We start from the raw sequence: 19,013 nt of genomic DNA, 5'->3' as shown, positions 1-19,013 counted from the left end.
CTTCTGAGTCAAACAGGCTTCTCTCGCAGTCCCAACATTACTTCTTGGTGATGTTGCTGACTCTTCCCTCCTTGGAGAATAGTAAGGCTGACTGCAACCGGGACCGCAGACCAGACTTGAATACACGAGACTAAAGTAGGCTACACTGAACCAGACCAGACCAAATAGGGCTGGACTAGACCGCACCAGAGCGGACAGCACCTAACCAGAGAGAACTACTCTGGTGTCGATCAGACCAGACCGAGCTGGCCTAGTCAAGCGCCGACTAGACTAGTTGTCAGACCAGAATAGGCTAGATGAGTCCTAACCGGACCGCGTCAGTCCAGATCCAAGCACCGTAGGAACTTAGCAGACGGTGCAGGTCTTTGACTTTGCATCTCCACCGGCTTGATAAACACACACAAATAGAAAGAAGTATTAAAACAGGATCTTGATCTTCCATCAGGCCATCAACTGCACCAATTCTCACAGATTTTTCTTTTATACCTTTCTTGGCTTCATCTTCTTCCAGTTTCTTCTTCTGGTCCTCAATGACCTTCATCTTTGCAGTGTAAACCTCAGCCTGCCCGTTCCATTGCGCCCTGTTGTTGTTCAGACCATCACACATGGGCTGGATCTCTTTGTGGAACCTGGAGAACTCCTGGTGAAGAACACCCTGGGTGCAAATATGTTGTCCACAAGGAAGGGAAATGTTGGTGTTGCAAATACATCATTTCCCTTTTAGACCAGAAGTCCGCAGGGACGACTGGCACATCTTGATTTCTATGGACGTGTGTCTTCTTGTCCAGATACCATCCTGAAAAACAGTGAGCTGGCATTCCTCTTGGGGCCAGCTGGGTTCAACAGGTTCTTTGCTCTACATCCTGTCATCCAACCTAAGGTGGTTGAAGCTACAACAACACCTCTGTAAAGTTAACAACAGTGTGAGAAATGATTTCACTCTCTGGTAATTTTCTACGATTATAGATCTGGCGTGCATGCTGTTTTCTGTTCCCGTCTACAAAGTGCTCTATTACCACTGGGTTGAATCTACGCCTCTCTGTCTTTTCAACAGTTTATCATACGCAGCAGGCGTCACACTTTGCACAGTCGGAGGTGAGCTCGGAAATAAATGTTATAGCCTTGGAAAATAGAAGTCACACTTCAAACTAGGGCCTCGGGGTGAGGTTAATGACTTGAGTTAGTTACTTTTATATTTTACATTTGTAGAGCTTGCGCTCCTTGAAAGTATAAAAATGTATTGGATTGACACTGAATCAAAACAACTCGTGGGCAAAATATGTTTTTTATGGTGCTTTGCTGGAAACCAAAATCAGATAGGAGCTGGATTAAATTGTTATGCCCCTCTTGGCCTGTGGCTGTGTTTAAATTCCAGCAGTTACAGATAAATTGTTGCAACACAGAGCACAGGCCAGACTCCCTTCTTGCAAAATCCATTTTCTCGCCTTGAGATCCATCTTGAAACCATCACCTCCCTTTTCAGTGTGTATAATAATCATACTCCTCATTTTTTCTGTTGTGCAAACGTAAAAAGCTGTTTCTTACCTTGTACACAAATGAGCATACGAAGTCGATGAAACCACACTGCATCTTGGGTAGCTGTGCGGAACAGTTTCTGTTCTGAAGGCTGTGAAGGCCACCCACCTTGCTCTGTACCTCCCAGGGTTTGGTGATAGCTGACAAGTCACAACCTGTCATCATCATGGCCCTGGAGGTGCTAGAGAGACAGACAGTCAGGTAGGGCAATAGGACGCCCTGCTGCTGATGATGCAAGTTGTCTTCTGTTTCACGAATCTTCCCGCAAATACATTTTGTTAGCTGTATTATCTTGGGCTTGAATCAGGTACATACATCACGATTTCCTTCCCGGTGGAGTTGTTGGAAATGTAGGCAATGGCAAATGTAGGCAGTGTAGAGCGCTTTGTGGAACTGTCTCTCAATGTCTGTCAACTCCTCAAACACTTTACTGGCCGACCAGAGAAGCACCTACGAGAGAAAGAACAAGCGATGCATGTGACTGATTAAATGTTTAGCTGTGGCATGTAGTATGAGCTCTGTTCAGTGCATTAGAAACACCAACAGGTAAATAACAGGGACAAGAGTTTTCATCGACGCCTAATGGTGGGAAGTTCAGTTTACCTGACTCCTTCTGGACTCCACGTTGAACATGTAGGATGTGTAATGCTGCAGGGTGATGACTTGGGCAAAGTTCATGTACTTGTGGAAGAGCTAATGACCAAATGAGATTAGAGGGTTCATCAACACACAACAGCAGATTAAAGACTGCTGAAGAAGCATGGTTCCATATGGCGACATTTCCCACAGCAAAGTCGGGATTTGTCATGAACAGTGAACTGCGAACTGTAAAATAACACGTTGGGCGTTTGCCGTATCCTGAGAATTACATTTTAATTTGATGGATCAATAAAACATTGACATGAATACAAGTCTTTCTTGCAAGTCAAACTTCAGAAGGTCTTTTAAGTCCACTTTTGGCTAATCTTTACGCAAATTACACAAACATTTGTGTTTTTCGTAAAACTTTTCGGAGATAATATGTAAAGAGAAAGACAAGTACAAACCGACACACAAAGAACACCGAAGTTTCAGCCGTTTTGCACCTTAGCTGTTAAAGCATTTGCATCCTTTCTGCCTCTCTCTAGATCTCCTTTCTCTCTCTTTCAGTTGCTTGGATGAACATTATAACCTCAAGAGTCGGTGAAAACATAATTTCCATCTGTCCCAGTTTATCCTTTGCCCCGGTGGGAGTTTACTGATTCTAAGTAACCGTATGGATGTTTTCCTTTATATTCTAAAGAGATAACATATTCACAGTTTAGATCATTACACCTTTATTCAAGTCGAATGTTCAAAAGCAGCCAAATCAGTTCACTCAGGTCTGATTGGCTCCCACTGACATAATTGGAGGGTTTTACACCCTACTGGGGAGATGTAATTGCAGCAATCTTTATTTGCAAATTTCAGGCTTTTTAATATCCAGTCCTAAAACATATGGTGTACTTTAGCTGCTCAAATTCAAGTTAGTTTATGACTGAAAGAGTGTCTAAAACATAACCCTGTTCCAGCTCACTCAGTAAATCACTGGCTGTCTGAGTGTATATTCTCTTACCGTCTCATCCTCTGCAGAGAACGAGTCAGCTCCTATTTTGTTTCGTGCCATGATGACTCCAAAGCACTCTTTGTCAGCCATCAGAGGGAAAGTGAGCATGCATTTGGTCTTGTGTCCAGTCTGTTTGTCCACAAAGTCGCAGAACTTTGGATTCTGTTTTCGGGGAAAAAAGTCAGGTTTGGTCGAATCCAGGTGGATATTACTAAACACTGATGTAAAACAGCAGGATTACACTATTCATTTCATTCTATGCAGTTAACTGGTTTCATACGCTCATTAATCGCATGTGTCTGAGATGATTCAGTCATCAGTATTTGAGTGTTGGCCACACTTGGAAGCAGAAGACATTCATGCTGCATTCAAATTTGCCAATGGACAAGATGGGTAAGTAGTATGTCTTACTCAGATCATTTTATATCGGGCGACAAGTGAGAGAGTTGGGCTGTCCTCAGGTGAAATGTCGGGTTGCCTACGCCAGGAGAGGGTGTGAAAGGATGCTCGAGACCAACGACGTCTTTGGTACCCAAATCCCCACAAACATGTGGACACAACACTGAAGAAACAACGGTGGCAACAATAGACTACCTCAGTGGTTCAGGTTGGTTTCACCAATCCACTTAGTTATCCCTATACATGACACTGGGACACCTTAGCGATACTTAAGTCCAACCACTAGCCCAGGTACTGGACTTACACCAGTAGCCTTCTGTTCCAATTAGTCAAATATCCAATGTGGTATCCCAACACGTATTGATGAGCAATTTCAGCAAGCAGGAGACATTATATCCAGTTTCCTTTGCCTCAGGTAGCCTAACTTCCAAGTGTTAGGTATGACCACTGCTCTATCCTTGTTGTTGTTGTTGCTACGGAGGCGGATGTACCGAAATAATGTCAGCCACTGGCAGCGGTGTTATTCAGAGCCATAACGGCACAGGCAAATGTGTGAGCAGTCTTCACCTGTGTGCTCTAATTAGATCTCCATCATCATAGAGGTATCTGTCCCAGAACTGGAAATTGGCCAATTAGTTGGACTTGGTTGCCTGGGAACAAAGCCCAAAACAAAGATGGCTGGCTATTATTAACTGAGTGCACTGTCTGGTTAGCTGCTGGCAGGCTGGCAAGATGAGGAGTTCCCTACGAGCTTTTGTCAGAGGGATTAAGGCGAGCTAATCAAGGGAGAACTACAAAAGGTGTGTGTGTGTGTGTGTGTGTGTGTGTGTGTGTGTGTGTGTGTGTGTGTGTGTGTGTGTGTGTGTGTGTGTGTGTGTGTGTGTGTGTGTGTGTGTGTGTGTGTGGCTTGGAGACAAATCAAAGCAGCTCATTTCACAGCAGGAGAAATGAGTTGGGTGTTAGCGGGTGAGAGAGGAAAAACAGAGGCAAGACAAATATTGAGGAATATGATGAATAATTACATATTTCTGATAGTTCCAATATTTAGTTTTCTAGTTCACAAGTAGGGTTGGTGATCTTCACAAACATTTTTTTATATTTTTGTTGAAATTCTCATTCCATCCTGACAGCAATCAATGAATCAAATGCTCTGGAAAAACAAGATCCAGTATCTGTGGCTGTCGCGGGGCTGCAATAAAGCCGTCCATTCACCTGCCTGTGCGTACTCCGCTCTCATTGGGCTGCTAGCTTAACGGCTGTGAGGACGACGCCATGTTCTTCCATTCATGACAATCATTTTGAGGGAGTGTTTTTGGAGGGAGGCCCGAAGGGAGGAGCTTTCAGTGTTGCTGACTTTCTCGCTAGGTTTAGCGACTGCTGGAGCTAACGTGCTAGCCACTATCATTAGAAAGAGTTTGCAACACTGGGCTAGGTTTTTCGGTTGGATATTTAAAAACATCTCGTGTACTTTTGCAAGTTTTTCAAGATTACCAACCCTAGCTTTAATACAATTGAGTTATATCAGTATTTTTCCGAAGTGTGTTCATTGTTAACTAATTAATGTAGTAGAATGAAGAGATTTTTAATTCATTTTGTGTGTTTTTTTGACCTATTAAATTGAGACGACGTCATTTTTACTAAACAGCGGCTACACGAGGCAACTACAGAATGACGGCACATTGAATTCATTCATATTTCTCAAGATTCAGTTCAACCAGTTGCATTAAAGACACCAATCGATGACCTGACTGAGAGGGATGAGAATGGGACCAAATGTAAAACAGTCAGCAAACGGACACAGTGATGTCAGACACACAGCAATAGTTCTGGAGTGTGCTAGAAATAACTCATTTGTTTTTAAAAACATCTTAAGTGATGCAATTAACTTGGTGCAGTCTCCACAATATTTAATCTGTGTCATCAAGTCTTTTCAGTTTGTAAACTACATTGGTACAATCTATTTAAATTGCAAAATCATTTTTCGGTGAGTGGACGAACCACTACTTCACTGTTATATCATTGCCTTCTTTAAAGCCCCAAAGCAGTGTATTTAACAATGAGGTTGTTTGCCTAATCCCACTTAAAACTTAAGTTTCACACCACATGAAAACAAGAAACCGAGTCTCGCTGGAATCATGACCTTTCATTTACCCCTATACTGCCCTAAAAATATAGAACGCATGCAGAAGCCTGGCGGCGTGTATCGTATAGAGTTTCTCAGCCAATCTTCATGATTATGAAATGTTGCCTCTGGCCAAATTCCAGCTGCAATTATTTTGGCTGAAAATGAGTGATTGTCCTGTTTCCCACTGGCTGGGCCTTTGGTTATGCAAGCTGCAGATGTTTGGCTGTGCTGTGCTCTTTTCATTCAATCAAGCCCTCAGAGGACTGGCTGGCTACATGAGCTCAGCGTAAAATAACAGCATCAATTTATAAAAAGCCTGCCACGGTAGATTTAAGTCAGGTGAAATACCGGCCTGTATTAGAGAGTACAGTTACTATATTTCTCCTAATGTTTGTACTGTGAGTGATGCTGTTTTATCGCACAAACCTGGAACAGCAGAACAAAACACAGACACATGCCGTTTGACGATGTGATTATCTCTCTTTCACATTGATTATATTTTTTTGTTTGAAGTGCACTTTGGCCACCATTTATACAAACACAGTCCTAAAAGGGTCAGTTGGTAGCAAAAATCAAGTCAACGGGTGATGCAGGTCGTTTGTGCAAACCATATATTTCTCATAAATAAAGAGGGTCCATTGAGTCCATGCACGCAAAACACTTAGATTCATGAGGTCAAAGAGTAGTTGTATGCCCGTGTGTGTCTACCTTGGAGTGTGACAAGTGTTTGTTCGTATCTACACATGCATACAGCTTGTGCCAGATGGTCCTCTTGGCTTTGCTGGCAGCTGCTTTCGTAAGAACCAAGAAAGCCTCGATTCTGACAGGAGAAAAACATTTTTAAGGGGTACAGAGGGGTGGTGGGGCCAATGTGCAGGACACACAAATCAATAGCTGAAAGTTATGTCAATGTTTGTCCAATGGAAGGCAAGCTAGCTGTGGGGAGAGCAGGGGAGGTTCAGATCTCCAGGAGATGTTACGCAATATGAGCCAGCGGTACATAAGGACACAGCAATGCCAGGATCGGTGTGAGCTCTCCACTTTAAAAACAGGTATGCATTGACAATGGACTTGTTTTTTTAACTTTCACATTTTGAACGGAACATTTTAAATGAAGGATGAAGTGCTTTTGCAAGAGTTATTTTTTTTCTTCACACAAAAGTTCGTAGCATATCGGTAAATATTTCGGGGAGTTGTATCACACTTGAATGAACAATGTGGCTGACACGTCCTTCTCTGCCACTGCTCCCCTTTCCTTCCTCTGAGGTAGAATGCTGCGGTACGTTGTGGCCCTCAGTCTCCTGGCTTTCTCCTGGGCCCAGGACTGCCAGGTGGCCAACATCCAGGTCATGCAGAACTTTGACAGGACAAGGGTGAGTAGTGTGAAGAGATTTGTTTAGTTCTGTCGAAATGTTTACATTTGCTTTGTAGTAGTTTTTCGGATTAGGGACGTATGGGAATACAACTTCTGCTTTTAAAGGATTTTATGTCATTCTAAGTCGACTGTGTGTAAATATTTTGTTCTTTTACTTTTAATGAAAAGCATTGAGGAGCTCTTACACTTGGATTCCCCTCTCATAGTATACAGGGACGTGGTACGCCGTAGGAAAGAAGGACCCAGAAGGTTTGTTCTTACTTGACAACATCGTGGCGAGCTTCAATATCGACACTGAAGGCAAAATGACTGCCACTGCGGAGGGCAGAGTTATCATTTTGAAGTGAGTTCTGTTCTTTACGGTGAAGGTTGGCCTTTCCCCCACTGGGACTGTGCAATTGTGCCGCATGCTCTATGCTTAACTCAGTCTTTATCAAATCCATTGTGTCTCATCTGTTGTAATGTCCTTCTCTCTCTCTCTCTTTGACATCTAGCCAATGGGAAATGTGTGCCAGCATGTTCGCCACCTTTGAGGATACTCCTGAACCTGCCAAGTTCAGGATGAAGTACTGGGGAGCTGCATCTTACCTGCAGACTGGAAGTAAGTTCAGGAACATTTATACCTGAATAGGACTTAACTTGAATTTCTGACATGGATTTCTGGAATCAACAACAATAAATTCAAGGCTTACCTAAGAATCTACGGCCAGGCACCTTATTAGCACGAGCTGTTGGCTCGGGGCCGGGAGTCACTGACATTTAAATTGCGAAAGGGATTTGTTGACCTCCAGACAACTATTGATTTACTTTAATCATCAACTGCAGCACTTGGTTCTCTGTGACCCTGACCCTGGAGAATGAATCAAACCGAATGCTTACAAGGAGGGGGTCCAAATGTAATTGAGTGTATAACTCTGACATCGTGATCCCAGTGCTGACAAAACTCTTGTGTTTTTAAAGTAAACTTACATTTTCAGTGTCAATTGTAGTATTACCCAGAATACCCATCGATATAATTGCATCAGCTGTTTACGTGATTATGCAGTCATGGGACTCTTCTATAACTCCCACCCCTGTTTTTGTGTAAATGATTGACGAAAGTACTCAAGTCCACTTTAAAGCAGAAAACAATCAATGTGAAAGAGAGACAACCGCATGTTTCCGAAACACAAAGTCTGAAGTTTCAAACACCGACCGATGATGATGGCATAATGAGAGTCAGATAAAAAGAAACAGTGGGTACCTCTGTGTGTGTCTTTACATGAGTCAGTATTCAAGTCGAATGTTAAAGTGATCAGTATTTATCTTGTGAACAAAAAAAGCCTTGATATACAAAACATCAAAGTACTTCTGAGACACAGAGTACTTCTGAGATGTACAGTGAATGTCCGTTGTAATTTGCAGCACACGATGTTTTTGGCCTCACACGTATCACAAAAGTAAAAAAAAAAAAAAGGTTCCTCCCTTCTCTGCTCACAGACGATGACCATTGGGTGATTGACACCGACTATGACAACTACGCCATCCACTACTCCTGCAGACTGATCGACTCTGACGGCACTTGCCTGGACAGCTACTCCTTCATATTCTCTCGTCATCCGACCGGTCTGAGGGTGGAGGACCAGCCCAATGTCGTGCAGAAGAAGAGGGCCCTCTGCCTGCTGGGCAAATACAGACGCGTTGAACACACTGGTGAGACCAACTGAATCCTCAAGTGGTTATGATAAGATGCACGTTTTCAGTATATGACAGTATATGACAGATGTTTATATTTAGGCGCTAATTTGTGCTAATTTGTAGTGAGCAAAATGTTTGTGTCCTTTTCGATTGCAGGCTTCTGCGAGACCAACCAATCTGTCACTCCGAAAACTGATTCATGAAGCCCCCAAAATGTCCCAATTAGTGGAGGAGATTCTGGGCCTTTCAACGTTTTAGTCTCATCCTCAACATGATTCACTTGTTTGTGGAGGAATTTCAGAGTTGTGTGAAACAGCATCCGTCAGGAAAAGCAGTGGAACATGCCCAGTGAGAGAAAAAAAGACACATCAGATCACTGAAAAGCTATTTTTTTTGAGTTTGTGGAGCAGGCCAACGTGACAAATAATCTGTTGTGAAAATCTTGTTGTGTTCACCACAAAACCAGGTTGACAAGTCACTGACTTTGCTTTTACACTGAAAACATACATTACAGCACAAAAGTAGAAATTGTTAAACCTTCATACATATGAAGTTGCGTGCTATATAGGCATCGAGGTTTGGTTGTTACTTGATCATATGATGTGTACTTCTTGATCCAGTATTTCAAATAAAACATTCATACCGTGTTGGCTCGTTCAATTGCCTTGAAATGTTTATCTGTATTACAGGACTGCAAAAAATTAATTCATGTTGTGTGCCTTTGGATTCAGTCAATCAAAACACATCAAAATCCAAGTACATGCAGAATTTCGTGTTGTGTTTCACAAATAAACATTAAAAAAGCAATTACATGAAATGAGCTTCTAGCAACAGCTTCCTATATACTGAGCACCTAACATAGCACATCATAAGTGCAAGCTTTTAATGGAATATATATATTAAGTATGCTTATTATATGTGTACATTCGTATGTCTAAATAAGATTAAAAGTACCTAAAACTGTCTGACTGTCACCAGCAGGTCCAAGATGTCGCTTCTCAACATTTGTTCAATGAATTGTAAAACTAATGACATTCCCATCAGCCTCAGTTACACTTTGTGTTTGAATGCTAGCATTCTAACCTGTGAACATTCCACCTGCTGAACAACGGCATGAAAACCAGAGTATTCAGCTCTAAGCACCACTGCATTATTTAAAAGTGACAAAATGTTTTCCACATAAGTTACTTTGCAGGTTCATTAATTATAGTCGTCCTCGATGGTAATTGGAATACACGTATGATGCCCAATCGCTTCAGTATCAAAGTGCAGATTAAGTAAACAAAGTCAAAACACACGAGGCTCATCGACCTTTATCTCGGCCTTCACTTTTTGCGATGACGAGCGACGAAAAATCTAAACTGGTAAAAAACAAACAGACAAAGCACGCAGACTGCGTATTTGGCAAAGTAAAAGTTGAAAACACCATTGGTCCTCAAATACACACTGATGTGACAAAGTACGCAAAAGACTCTTGTGTCGGAAGTGGATTCAGATCTTTATTGCACACTTTTGTACAGTACAGTGCATGGCAGAACAACTTTGGAGCACATGATTAGAAAAACACAAAGATGACTTTAAAAACAACGGCAAAACGATGGGGTGTAAAATCAAAGATGACAGTATCGCAGTGTCTGTCTGTCGAGTCACATTGCCAAGATGGCAGGCATGAAGGCAACTTAACCCCGTATCCCCTGCCTTAAATAGTTTAGTAGGAATTAGCTCATGCAATCTCATTCCAGCCCCCACGGGCTTGAAGAGTGGCGGTGAATGCGAGCTTCACTCGAGCAGTGACGAATACAAGGACATCCTGGCACCATGTGGCAGAGGTTTATGATCTGGTTGAGTTTAGACAAATCAAACGTTGTGGGTCAAGTCTCAGTCGTGGTCACATGGTTCGGAGAGGTTTGTCCAACTGTCGGCAAAACACTAGACAGAGAAACACCACCGGGCTTTATATTGGAAACATAAGAGGCAACGTTCGTCCACAGTGATGACGGATGAACGCAGTAGAGAACACAAGAAGCACAAACTGATTTATTTTGTCCTTCCCCTTAACACTGTAAAATATATCTTTCTTCAGACGTATGTAAATATGCCTTCAATATTACACACACTAAGGGAAGGAGCTGGACAAAAACCCCAAAGAATGGATTCATGAAACTAAGGAGTGGAGGTTTACAGCTGGTTTATACTGCGTTAAGCCGCTTTGTAAACTTTTACACAAAACCATTAAATGATACACAAAAGGGCCATCGCAATAGCACAACAACGGACAGTGATATATAAGTAGCAATGCAAAGCTTTCATCGTCTAAAAAGACAGTATAGCTCGCTTGTATGAAAAAAAACAAAAACAAAAACACAACAACCCGAGAATAAATAAATTCATCAAATACACAAAAAATAAAATTCACTAAGAGCTTCACAAGAAAAACTGAAAAACACAAACTGAGGAAGACCCCCAGAAATAAAACGTATGGAAGGAATATGATCAGATCGCTCTTTGGCCTGCTGGTATCATACTGGCTCAATAAAACTGCAGTACTTTATTTTAGCATAAAACTGACTTTTAAAAAAGTGATACGGTGATGAAATACGCAGCATTTTAAGAATGTCCCTTGATTCCCATTTATATACAAAAAAAAAAAAATGTTTTCACTAATAACTAACTCATTGAAGCTGTTTGGATATCAACCCACTCTCAGGCAAAGGAACCATTTTAATCTAAGAAATGAATCTTGTTTACGGGAACTTAACACACAGTCGCACTTGGAACACATCGATAACGTCCCGTTATTGAACGCATCAGAAACTTGTATCCAGTGATCATCACCACAGCAGGAGTTCCAGACCAATCATCTTACGCGAGGCCGCAGCCACGTCGCACATTTAAAATCAGCTTTTGGAAATGAGAACAATAAATCGGGTTGGCAAAGCATGCAAGCGGCCTTCCAGGCGAGTGTAGAATCTATAATTCACTCACCATTGTTGCTCACAGGAGTATTGCGTTAGCGGAGTCGGTGTATGACGGTGTTTCAAAAAAACAAACCCTGCAGGGGTTAAAGTTCCTGAACGGATATTGTGATCGAGTCTAGAATGAACATTTTAGAGGCCTGGATGTGTTAAGAAACATAATAATTGCTTGTGTTGTATGCATGGTTGCCCCAGGAACCACTGGTCTAGACTTTCTTCGAGCTCAGGCAAAGCAGTAGTCGATGTGTGCCAGGAGGTCCCTGTGGCGGCTGGTGGGATAGGGGGCCCGACACTTTGGGCACTCCAGAAAACTCTCATCCAGGAGGTCGGGGACCTTTGAGGGAGATGTAGGACCGGGAGGGCCGTTGATAGTAAGACGCTCAAAGTTGTTGTAGGAGCCGGGCTCAGAGAAACGGGCGCTCGGCTGTTTCTGAAACACAAAACATTACGCTGATGAAGCGGACACAACAAAAGATTTAACCTTCATGTGAACATTTTCCATTTAAAGGCAATTAAAAGAGGAAACGACTTCATCGACTGAAGTTGTATTTCTGAAAGATATATGAACGATGTCCAGTAAAACTTACAGCAGACTCCAGTTTCGAAATCTGATCACGGGCCTTGCGAAGCTCCTTCAGCACCTTATGCAACTGGTGCTGCATGCTCTGACGATCAATCTTTTCATCCTCAGAGTCCTTGGCGGAGAGTTGGATCTTCGGAGAGGTTAGAAACAAATATGAGAAGAGAGAGAGAGAGACAAGAACTCATTGTGCTTGGATTACACAGGCGGGATCCGGATGGATTTCACTACGTTTAGGAAATGTTAAGTCACTCGTAACAGTTACAACTATGTACTGAAGGATTGTCTTCTCAGAAACTGGGCCGTAAACGTTCAAATTGTGTCATCGCTAATGCTGACAGTGTCAGTTTTTTTCAGTTTTCTCCCTGTGTGCACACGTTGACGGTGCTACCTGCTGCTCCAGTGCTGCGATTCTCCTCTGTTCTTCATTTTGGCTCAGAAGAGACTTCTGCAGCATATTCACCTGTGAAGGCCACATCACCAGTAAAACACATTTAAAATCGTATCCAATTCAAAACACACCTGGGATGAGGCGTTTCATTTAAAGGTTGAACGAGAGCGTTACCTGCAGCAGGAGTTCAGCGGATCTCTTCCTCTCCTCCTCCAATCGGACGTCCATACTCTCCAGTTCCATTCTCATCCTGTCTGACCGCTCGGACTTCTCCTTTCTCTGCTCACACACTTCACGTCTGGATGCAATGTTCATGTAATCCACATCAATATTAAGAATAACCTTGTTTATTTATAAAGTACGAGAACGGAAATCTTTGTTTTAAAACCGATTAACTGCTGTTATTGTTAGCAGACTTTGCTTTACCGGTTGCCATGTCGCTCTGCCTGCAGCTGCATCGTTACGTCCGCCGACTCTTTGCTCTTCTCTTCGTACTTCCTCAGAGAGGAGGCCAGATCGCCGCACTTGTCCTCATACCTCCTCTGCAGCGCTGACATCTCCTCCTGGAGCCTGCTAATTTGCTCCTTCTGAGACTGCAGCTCAGCCTGAGCTTTCGAGGTCTGCAGAGCCGCGGAAGAACGCAAAGTTCAGAACGCTGCGTACTTTTTTTTTGTCTGTTAATTTCTCCCAATAGAGCGCTCCTAAATAATCATGAAAATGCAATCGGGAGAGTGCAGTTGCATGAAGATTTGGTGCTAACCTAAACATGTGAACAGGGTGAATGTCAATTCATTTTCTCAATTCTCAAGAATGTGAGCAGCGCAAGCCACAAAAAGTAGAATATAGGAATTAATTAGGGCGTTAATCTTTCGACCTGGAAAAGAAATGTGTGAACAGTAATCAAATAAAGATCCTTAAGCATGTACCTGTTCCCTCTGCCCATCGAGCTCCTGTTGGCTTCTGGTCACCTGTTCCCTTTTCTGCTCCAAGTCTTTCTGCACCCCCAACAGCAGCTGCTCATAGTGGCTTTTCAGCTGAACCTCTTTTTCTGGACTCGCTGAGTCAGCAGGAGCTGAGGTAAGAAGCGTTAGTCGACAAAATAAGACGCTAATCTCAAAATGTAAACATTTCGGTACGAAGCAGCGTCCGTGTTTACGGTCAAAGCCAAACTCAAAAGATTTAATTCCAGGATTATAACCCATCTCATCCCAAAGCCCGCCGCTCTCTTGGTGTTTAGTGTCGTGGCTATTTCTCACCATCTGAAGGGGCCTCTTGTTTGGTTTCTTGCTGCTTGCCCAGCTGCTGCTGCTGCTGCTCCTGCGTGCGGGCCACGACGGACTGGACGTAGGCCTCTCTCTGCTGGTCGTACATCAGCCACTGCTGGTTCTTCTCAAGAGCCTGGTGGTGAGACGCACAACTCAAGACACCGACGCACTCTATTCTGTGTATTTCAGTACGAGCCCCTTTTCAACTCAACGACACGTCTGTATTGTTTTTGGAAAAATCCCATGGCACTCGACTGAGTTGTGGGATGAAATACTTCAGAAATGTATGGCAGATGGGCAAGATACTTCTGCTACGAAGCTGCGGCCCAAAAGCATTTTTTCAACAGTGAGAAAGTAAGCGGTTAAACTGCAAACGGCCGCGTTCAAACACGCTGACTCACGTCTTTCAGCTGATCTTGTACCAACGCCAAGTCTGCAGGAGGCACCTGTCCATTCTGTAGAGAGAAAAACACTTTCTTTAAAACAGCGATAGTCACAGTTATTGGCTTCAACACTTCTATCTGATCGGCTTGAATTAGCAAGTCCTACTAATCAAACCTCTACGTGTCATGTACTGAAGAACGTGCACTGCCGTTCCCCGCGGTGCCTTTTCCGTCTGTTCTTTTTGTCTTTGGTTGTGTTATTGTGACTTTAAGTTTCCTCTCCATGTCTTCTACAGTATGCAAAGACCTACATGACACAAGTGCATTTCTAAATATTGTGTTCTGGGCAGCAAGTGGGCCATGTATTCATGCGAGATGGTATTAAATAATAATAGATAAAAGCCACATGACCCCAGGGCCCCCTAGAGTTACTTCCTCGACATCCATTCCTAAAAGCCTGTCTGAGGTCTCATAGTTGAGCCTGATCCCGCTCAAGGCCTAAACTCAAGAAAGCCCTTCACAACAACAGGCCTCTAAACGATCATCTCTGTGAGCTCGCACACGTCCAGGCGAGCACCCTCAGCTCGGCAACTTTTTCCAGATGGATTTAAAAACAAGCTAAACCGGACTAATAGCTTTTGGGACTCCAAGAACGAGGGCGAGGTTGAGTCAGGGGCATGCGGGTCGGATTATTTCTAGTAATACCAAAGGAGCTAAACCAAAAGGCTTGGAAAGGTCCCGGGCTGGAACATTCCTGGAAAGGCAGAGAGAGATAAGGAGATCCACCGATGTACAAAAGGACGACATGACCACAAGTGTTCCGATCCAGCTGTATGAATAATCTGCATTTTACCCAACCTTCCAACCGCGAGTCTAAAGGTCGTGACCTGAAAACCAAAGCAGGAGTTATGCAAACAATCGGAGAACATTTAGATTCACAGGCAGTGTTTCCAGCATGTGGCTGACCTTTATAAAAACAAACAAAAGAAACTGAGTCTGTCTCTTTCTGCTGAAAACCTCTTTTCTTTCTTTAGCCCCTCCCACTTCTTTGTCTCTAGCCACAATTGAAACCACAATGCATCTACAGCGACTACAGTTAGTGGTTCCTTTGTTTTCATTGTTTAGAAACACCCACATTGGGTATGAGCCTGGCAGTTTTTGGCGTTAACATGAAGTACACACTGAATGAACTGATTTTGGAAGTTTGATATAGATAAAGGTGTTGTCTTTCTCCCAGTTTTATATATAGATACATATATGTATATTATGTATTGTGTTTTATTTAAGAATACACAAATGATAATATCATGTAAAAAAAATCCAACGCCTCTTAAATCATTTTATATGTACAGTTATGGTCACAGACTCTCTAAAACTCCCTCTAGTTGTATTTAGAGTTGAATTCATTTGCCAAAGCAACAAACGCACAACAAACGATGCTGAAGCTGTATTCGACCCAGAGGTTGGTGATCTCCGAGTCTTTAGCCATCCAAATTCCTGAATCACTTTTTTGCCATTTTGCCAACTTCGCCTCAAGCAGATTCTGTTCGAGAGTAGTGAGGGCCCGCTGTGCTCATCAAAGGGCTGACCGGGAATCAGTGCTGCCTTTCGATACGGAAGGAGAGCCTCCACTCGTGCCGACCATGGGTGTATTTAATTACACAACGCTATAGAGAGAGTGTGTCACTGGCACAAAGTTATTCTATCGTTACTGTGGCGCTATTGGTTGAAGAAAGAGAACCGTGGCTCATGCAGCTACATTCATCACGTTTAGTCAGAGAGAAGGGAAACAATCAGAGGTCCCACAGTGCCGCCCAGTGGACAAAGAAATAGATGCATCTGTATTTCCAAAACAAGTCTCCTCCCATGCAGCAGCAACGGTTTCTGTTGAAACGCACAACAACCCGATGACATGAGCGTTACAGATCGTAGGTGCACGAGTAGCAACTGATCCAAACACGAGCCATGATTATTCAAAAAACAAGTTATACATTTACCTGTTCCTTTAAAGCACCTTTCTGTTACACTCTAGTTGTCAACTAAAATTTAATTGGTGCACATTTGTTTTAGAATTTAACAAATATATGTGTACTGCATGCGCACTGTGGATGTGTACAATCTCAGATCGGGGGATATTAGATCGTGTGGCAGAAGACAGAGTTCTAGAAATCTGTTTTTCCTCAATTTCATCACATTTGTGTCATGTAAAATAGAGTTCTCTACACTACCCTAGGGCTTGTCATCAATAACTAAAAAGGTACCGAGTAAGCCCTTTAATTATCAATGTCCTGATACCATGAATGTTTTTCGTGGCCTGCGCCAGCAAAAGCAGTTTCATCAGACACATTTTAAAGCCAAGTGCACACATTCCCAATCAGATAATTAGTTACCTGGAAAAAAAGCCGACAAACTTAAATAGCAGCGAAACCTTTCCAACTAATGAGATCATCTCAACAGGTGCGGGGGCTGTAATTGGTCAACCTACCACCGCCTGTGTTTCCAGGGACTGGCACCGGGCAGACACAGTGGCCAGCTGGTTTTTCAGGTTCCCCGTCTCCTGTGATAAGTTCTGGAACAACGCGTCTCTCTGCTCAGCCTCCTTCCTCCGCTGCTCCAGCTGGGCCTGCAGTGATGCCACCACCTGAAATACACATCACTATAAATAAACAAAAAACACATCAACCTGGTTTTTTTTTTTAAACAGAGGTGGTTTTTGCTCTTCTCCAACCAAATTCTGCTCACATTGCCCACTGAGAAGTTCCGGTTTTTAGCACTTTTGTTGATGAGGATCATCAAAGTACACATTGACGATGGATGGGGAATCAACAGCTGATATTCCCCATTTACCAGCAGGACATTTCTAAGTAGCAGCCGGATGGCATTGTGACTATCGTGTAAATTAAAAAGAACAAAAAGGATTTCTTCAACAACAGAAACAGGATGTTAGAAGGAGAAGCCACAAGCTCAAATAGACAGCATCAATGTATCTCGCAGTGTCATGAACACAGACCCACAACAGTGAAAGATGGTTGGTTTATAAATATCAAGTGAACAGCATACACATCATGTGTTGGTGTGCTTTTCTTTTTTTTTTAGGGCTGTCGAAACATCCTTTAGCTGAGCTGCTGTCAAAATGGGATAGAAGCTATTCCACCCCAACTGTTTTTATGGCAGCTCAGTGGGATTCTAGTACGTTTTTTTGTCTTCTGCCAATATATGATGGCAAATAAGTGCAACAACTCTTCACAAGTTGAGGAATGCTCCCAAAAGACACAGCTGTAGGCATCTCCGCTCAACCTGGGCAACATGTCCAAATCAGTCTGTGTGTCCCAAGTTGCCAGAGGATGTCTAGATGGATGCATCTATACTGGTCTACTGTAAATGTGATTTTTAGCCGTATATTTCTGCAGCGATGTGTTCTCGGTACATACTTCTCCTCCTCTGGCAGACAGCTGCTGTCTCGTTGTTTCTAGTTCCTGCTCTTTAACGAGCAACTGCTGATTGTTTCTCTCTCGCAGCGTCTCGAGGGAAAGGATCCTCTGAAATAGAAAACATAAGATAAACACGTAAAAATACGAAGGGGAAAAAAAAACCAGTCAAGCAGACGATTCTCAAGTTAAACCTGAAATACGTCAACTCATTAACTTTTACCTCCAGCAGCTTGGTTTTGTCCGAGTCGGGTGGTTTGGCGAGTCTTTTGGCCAGTTCATCAATCTTTCTCCTGAGGTGAGCGTTGTCCTTTCTGACTTTCTCCAGCTCTGCCTCAGCCTTGGAGGCAGAGCTGCTGGATTTGAAACCCAACCTGGTGATGATGGTCTCTTTGGCACCTTTAGATGTCATGGCTGCTTTGGTGGGCGTTGAGGAAGCAACCTGGACTTCTAAAAAAAAAGAAAACGAGAAATTCCACCTGACGTTTTTATGCCAACTTTACCAGATGCATTGAGTTACATTGACTTAATACAATTGGACAATACATTTCTGGCATACAGCCTCTTTCAAATATTAACAGTAATATGAAATATGCTTTAGAGATTTCAATTTCGATCTTTACCGTAAATTAATTTACGTCTTCATAGATGTGTGTGTGTGTGTATGTATATATATTTATATATATATACACACACGTATACAAGTAAATGCACGTGATATAATAAATATCTAAATATATAATTCAATATACATTTAAAAATACCATATATTATGCAGATACCTCAGTAATAGACCTGACAGTTCTTGAACGTTACATAAACCTACATCATCGCCCTTTTCTTAGCTTGAAAGCTTTTAATAAACTAACGTTACGTGGTTTTAATTGCACGCTGTCAATGTTGTTACAAATCAACGAAAAGAAAGCTCATTGACGGATGAATACATAATATTTTTACACTTACAAATACAGCGAACAGTATCTCCTGAAACCAGTGCGTTTGTAAGAACAAGACCGTTTTCTAACCAAACGCTTTCGTTTCCTGAAGTTTGAATTGCAGCGCGTTGACGTCATATCCGTGATGTGCAGTGGGGTGCGTTTGTTTATGTGATCCCCGAGTGTCTCGAAAGATGACATGTTGGGCGGTGCAGTGTGGAAAACATAGCGATTTGTTAAGTTATCTGCTGATGTAATTGAAATTACTGGTATTCAATACGATTTACCTTACTTGATTAACCTTTTACAGTCAAAGGAGTTAGGACATTGGCTTTTTATGGTTTTCAAGGACTGTTTAA

General features: G+C 42.6%; 2 protein-coding genes across 4 annotated transcripts; one reads left to right on the top strand and one right to left on the bottom strand.

The window, feature by feature from the left end:
• The first annotated feature begins 6,620 nt into the window (after nt 1-6,620).
• On the top strand, nt 6,621-9,344 carry rbp4 (retinol binding protein 4, plasma). Of its 2 annotated transcripts, none has more exons than XM_079292974.1 (6): nt 6,621-6,697; nt 6,916-7,018; nt 7,227-7,363; nt 7,515-7,621; nt 8,500-8,712; nt 8,854-9,344. In XM_079292974.1, the coding sequence occupies exons 2-6, from the start codon at nt 6,917-6,919 to the stop codon at nt 8,898-8,900; spliced, it is 606 nt and encodes a 201-aa protein (XP_079149100.1). In that variant the 5' UTR covers nt 6,621-6,697; nt 6,916; the 3' UTR covers nt 8,901-9,344. The 2 variants fall into 2 exon arrangements, with proteins under 2 accessions (XP_079149100.1, XP_079149101.1); XM_079292975.1 differs by having other exon boundaries at nt 6,669-6,697; nt 6,912-7,018.
• Nucleotides 9,345-10,213: 869 nt separating this feature from the next.
• cep55l (centrosomal protein 55 like) lies at nt 10,214-18,761 on the bottom strand. Of its 2 annotated transcripts, none has more exons than XM_079293364.1 (12): nt 18,683-18,761; nt 17,943-18,169; nt 17,723-17,830; nt 16,777-16,932; nt 14,310-14,363; nt 13,900-14,041; nt 13,570-13,715; nt 13,070-13,263; nt 12,818-12,941; nt 12,644-12,715; nt 12,260-12,385; nt 10,214-12,102 (listed from the first exon to the last, which is right to left on the bottom strand). In XM_079293364.1, the coding sequence occupies exons 2-12, from the start codon at nt 18,129-18,131 to the stop codon at nt 11,896-11,898; spliced, it is 1,518 nt and encodes a 505-aa protein (XP_079149490.1). In that variant the 5' UTR covers nt 18,132-18,169; nt 18,683-18,761; the 3' UTR covers nt 10,214-11,895. The 2 variants fall into 2 exon arrangements, with proteins under 2 accessions (XP_079149490.1, XP_079149491.1); XM_079293365.1 differs by having other exon boundaries at nt 17,943-18,166; nt 18,683-18,705.
• Nucleotides 18,762-19,013: the final 252 nt, after the last annotated feature.

The sequence above is a fragment of the Melanostigma gelatinosum genome, assembly GCF_949748355.1.
Source record: "Melanostigma gelatinosum genome assembly, chromosome: 21".
Lineage (NCBI taxonomy): Eukaryota > Metazoa > Chordata > Actinopteri > Perciformes > Zoarcidae > Melanostigma > Melanostigma gelatinosum.
Note: the sequence above shows the minus strand (reverse complement) of the source record. Positions and strands in the feature narration are given on the sequence as shown.

Excerpts from the sequence above, each read along its gene's own strand:
- rbp4 (XM_079292974.1), top strand. The coding sequence starts at position 6,917 with ATGCTGCGGTACGTTGTGGCCCTCAGTCTCCTGGCTTTCTCCTGGGCC. Across the intron at positions 7,364-7,514 it reads GGCAGAGTTATCATTTTGAA|CCAATGGGAAATGTGTGCCA; the intron begins GTGAGTTCTGTT and ends TTTGACATCTAG. Across the intron at positions 7,622-8,499 it reads ATCTTACCTGCAGACTGGAA|ACGATGACCATTGGGTGATT; the intron begins GTAAGTTCAGGA and ends CTCTGCTCACAG.
- cep55l (XM_079293364.1), bottom strand. The coding sequence starts at position 18,131 with ATGACATCTAAAGGTGCCAAAGAGACCATCATCACCAGGTTGGGTTTC. Across the intron at positions 13,716-13,899 it reads ACAAGAGGCCCCTTCAGATG|CTCCTGCTGACTCAGCGAGT; the intron begins GTGAGAAATAGC and ends TTCTTACCTCAG. Across the intron at positions 13,264-13,569 it reads TCGATGGGCAGAGGGAACAG|ACCTCGAAAGCTCAGGCTGA; the intron begins GTACATGCTTAA and ends GCGGCTCTGCAG.